Below are 3,480 nucleotides of genomic sequence, written 5' to 3' on the forward strand. Positions count from 1 at the left end.
CCTTCACAGCTGCTGTTCTTTTTCCAAGGGATTATTTTTTCCCGTATCTTGAGTCAGTTAAACTAAGACCTCATCTATCAGGCCTCAATTAGATCTTCAGAAGATCTTCCCTGACCTCTTCCTTTAAATTGTCTCTCATGGATCTCAGGGTTTTGTTTTGTTTTGTTTTGTTTTCCCTTTCTCATAATATCACAATTTGCAATTACCATGTGCCTGGCACACAGTAATAATTATGATTTATTGTTGTTAGTTGCTGTCAGATCAGCTCCAGCTCATGGTGACCTTACGTATAACAGAACGAAATGTTGCCCAGTCTTGCGCCATCTTCATGACCATTGGTATGCTTGAGTCCGCTGTTGTGGCTATTGTGTCAGTCCATCTCACTGAGAGTTTCCCTCATTTTTGCTGACCCTCTACTTTACCAAACGTCCTTTTGAGTGATTGGTCTTTCCTGATGATGTGTCCAGAGTAACTGAGCCAAAGTCTTACTGTACTATGCATCAGGCATTTTTTTAAGAGTTGTACATGTTGTTGTTGTTTTGTGCCATTGAATTGATTCCTACTCACGGTGACCACAGCAGAGTAAAACTGCTCCACGGGGTTTGCTTGGCTGTAGTCTTTATGGAAGCACACCGCCAGGCATTTTCTTCCATGGTGCCACGGGTTGGGTTTGAATCGCCAACCTTTCAGTTACCAGCCAAGTGCAAACTTCACCACCCAGGAACCTTTGGACGTGTATAAAGCAACTGATAATCCTTACAACTACTCTGTGAGGTAGGTGCTGTTATCATCCCAATTTTACAGATTAGGAAGTGGAAGGACAGAGAGGGTAAGAAACTCACTTTGGGTCACCCAGATTGTAAACGGAGGAGCCAGCATTTGAACTCTGGACCCTGAAACTTATCTACTCAATAAGTATAAGTTCAATGGATATTGAACAAGTGAGGTTATTGCTATATTTTGGGTCATTTCCTCAGGGAGAATTTTCTGAATGTGCGATGTGGGGGAAAGGGATATACACATTCTGTGCCACCTGTAACCAGTTTCCAAAGCGTTTTCCCAAAGGGTTGACCCCACTGAAGCCCACCCCCATTTAATGTTCCTTCCTGGCCCTCTCCAGCACAAGGAGCAGCGGAGGGAGCAACTGTCCATTGGAGAGGCCTTCCGAGTGGCCGAGAATGCCAGCCAGTACCTTGGCCAGTGGCGGAGTGTGATGGCGGACCACAGTGCCGCCCTGGAGGAGCTGCAGGAGCGGCTGGATCAAGCCGCCCTGGATGACCTCCGGGCCCTGACCCTCTCTCTGTCTGAGAAAGCTACTGAGGAACTGCGGCGGCTGCAGAACTCGGCCATGACCCAGGAGCTGCTCAAGCACAGTGTGCCCTGGCTCTTCCTTCAGCAGATCCTGGAGGAACACAGCAAGGAGATGTCCGCACGGGCAGAGCAGCTCGAGGGCGAGGAGCGAGGCAGGGGCCAGGAAGGCGTCCAGAGCGTGCGGCAGAGGCTGAAGGACGATGCACTGGAGGCCTCGGCAGAGGAGCAGGCGGAGCTGAGGCACTGGGAGCACTCCGTCTTCATGTGAGTACCAGGCGCCGTGTCATCATGGGGCCTTCGTTCATTGGTTTGCAAATCATCTCTTTACTTTGGTGATTGATCCAAGAACCACGGACTCACGTCTACTTCTTAGGAGATTGTAGTGCGCCACAGCCTCCCAACACTCCTGCTGCAGTAACTGGACAGTAGCGAACACATCGCACGAAGCATAGTAGTAAAGACACGGGAGAGCTAGGGGAGCAATGAGGACTGCAGGCAGTCCCATGGGGTTCCATTCCGATGACTCCATCATAAGTCGGTTCTGACATATGTCAGATACCTCAATTTTTTTTTTAATGTTTTCATTATTATTGCCTTTTATTGTCAGTATCTTTATAAATCCAATCTTTATTTATCTTTGGGAGTTGGAAACATTGCATATAAACTTACAGATATGGTGACATCAGCAAATTACATGTTGCAACATTGTATGTAGTCTGTATTACTAATGATAAGATACACCAAAAAAAAAAAAAAAAAGGACATTCTTAAGTGCGGGTCATCGTAACTCTAATATGTTGTAAGTCGGGGACTACTTGTTGTTGTTGTTAGGTGCCGTCGAGTTGGTTCCAGCTCATAGTGACCCTATTTACAACAGAAGGAAACACTGCCCAGTCCTGCGCCATGCTCACAATCATTGTTATGCTTGAGCCCATTGGTGCAGCCACTGTGTTAATCTATCTCTTTGAAGGTCCTCCTCTTTTTCATCGACCCTTTACTTTACCAAGCATGATGTCCTTCTCCAGGGACTGATCCCTCCTGATAACATGTCCAAAGTATGTGAGACATAGGACTACCAGTAGTTGAAGTAAAATTCCAGAGAGACCAGTGTTGGACAGTCTTCTTCCCTGCAATGTTTGCCATTTCTTCGTGTGGCCCAAGGATGGGGCCTTTAGTGGTATAAGAGAGAACAACAGAGCTTCTGTGGTCACAAGGGGGTTGGCACAACATACTTGAAAATGAGGGAGCTTAAACATGGCCGGTATGGGGGCTGTAAAGAGCAATGAGATGTGGCCACTGTAGATGGAAAGACTTAGGTTTAAATCCCAGCACCGCCACCAACTGTCTGAGCGTGGGCACATTACTTTACCTCTCTGGGTCTCATCTTTCTTGCCTATAAAATGGAATGATAATACGAGGTCAGTTAGAGTGCTTTCAGCTATGCATAACACCATCAGTGGTTTAAAACGTGAAGAAAATGTTTTATAAGGAGTCAGGAGTAAACATTTCCAATTTTGATTCATTGGCTCAGTGATATTATTAAGGACCCAGCTCTTGCCATCTTTCTGCTCCACTATCCTCAGAGCATTGCCTTGATCTCTGGGCTTGCCCCCTCATGGTTTCAGGATGGCTGCTGCAGCACCAGCTGTCACATTCATCTCTTTTCAACATCTGAGAAACTGAACCTTCTGATCTCACGGGCAGGATTACAACACAAGCCCATGCCTAAACAATTTGCTGGCAAGTAGAATGGAATGGCCATGATTGTCTTAGACCAGAGGACAGCAAACTTTTTCTGTAAAGGGAAAAATAGTAAATATGTTAGGATTTGAGGGCCACGTAGTCTCTGTTGCAGCTACTCAGCTCTGCCATGGTAGCATGAATGCAGCCACAGACAGTACATAAACGAATGAGCATGGCCCTGTTCCAATAAAACTTTATTTATAGAAACAGGCCGTGGGCCGTGGGCCATAGTTTTCTGATTCCTTCCTTAGACCAATCGTGATTCCCTCCCTGGGAATGTGAGAGGTGTTCCTATCCCTAGGATTTTTGGAGGGCCAACCCGTCTAAACAAAACCGCAATTCAGCCAGCAAGGGAGCAAGGCTCTTGGTGACATAATCAACAACGTTTAGCAAAATACCCACTTCACAGTGTTGACTAGGGAGTGA

The 3,480-nt window shown here is 46.4% G+C and overlaps 1 protein-coding gene across 1 annotated transcript in view; it reads left to right on the top strand.

Moving 5' to 3' along the window:
• The window catches only part of EVC2 (EvC ciliary complex subunit 2), a 195,952-nt gene that overhangs the window by 116,883 nt on the left and 75,589 nt on the right, over window positions 1–3,480 (top strand). The window contains exon 13 of the mRNA XM_023737957.1: window positions 1,121–1,575. Coding sequence (XP_023593725.1) covers window positions 1,121–1,575 — 455 coding nt within the window. The remainder of the gene's footprint in view (window positions 1–1,120; window positions 1,576–3,480) is intronic.

The sequence above is a fragment of the Trichechus manatus genome, unplaced genomic scaffold (genome assembly GCF_000243295.1).
Source record: "Trichechus manatus latirostris isolate Lorelei unplaced genomic scaffold, TriManLat1.0 scaffold00111, whole genome shotgun sequence".
In the NCBI taxonomy this organism is placed as follows: domain Eukaryota; kingdom Metazoa; phylum Chordata; class Mammalia; order Sirenia; family Trichechidae; genus Trichechus; species Trichechus manatus.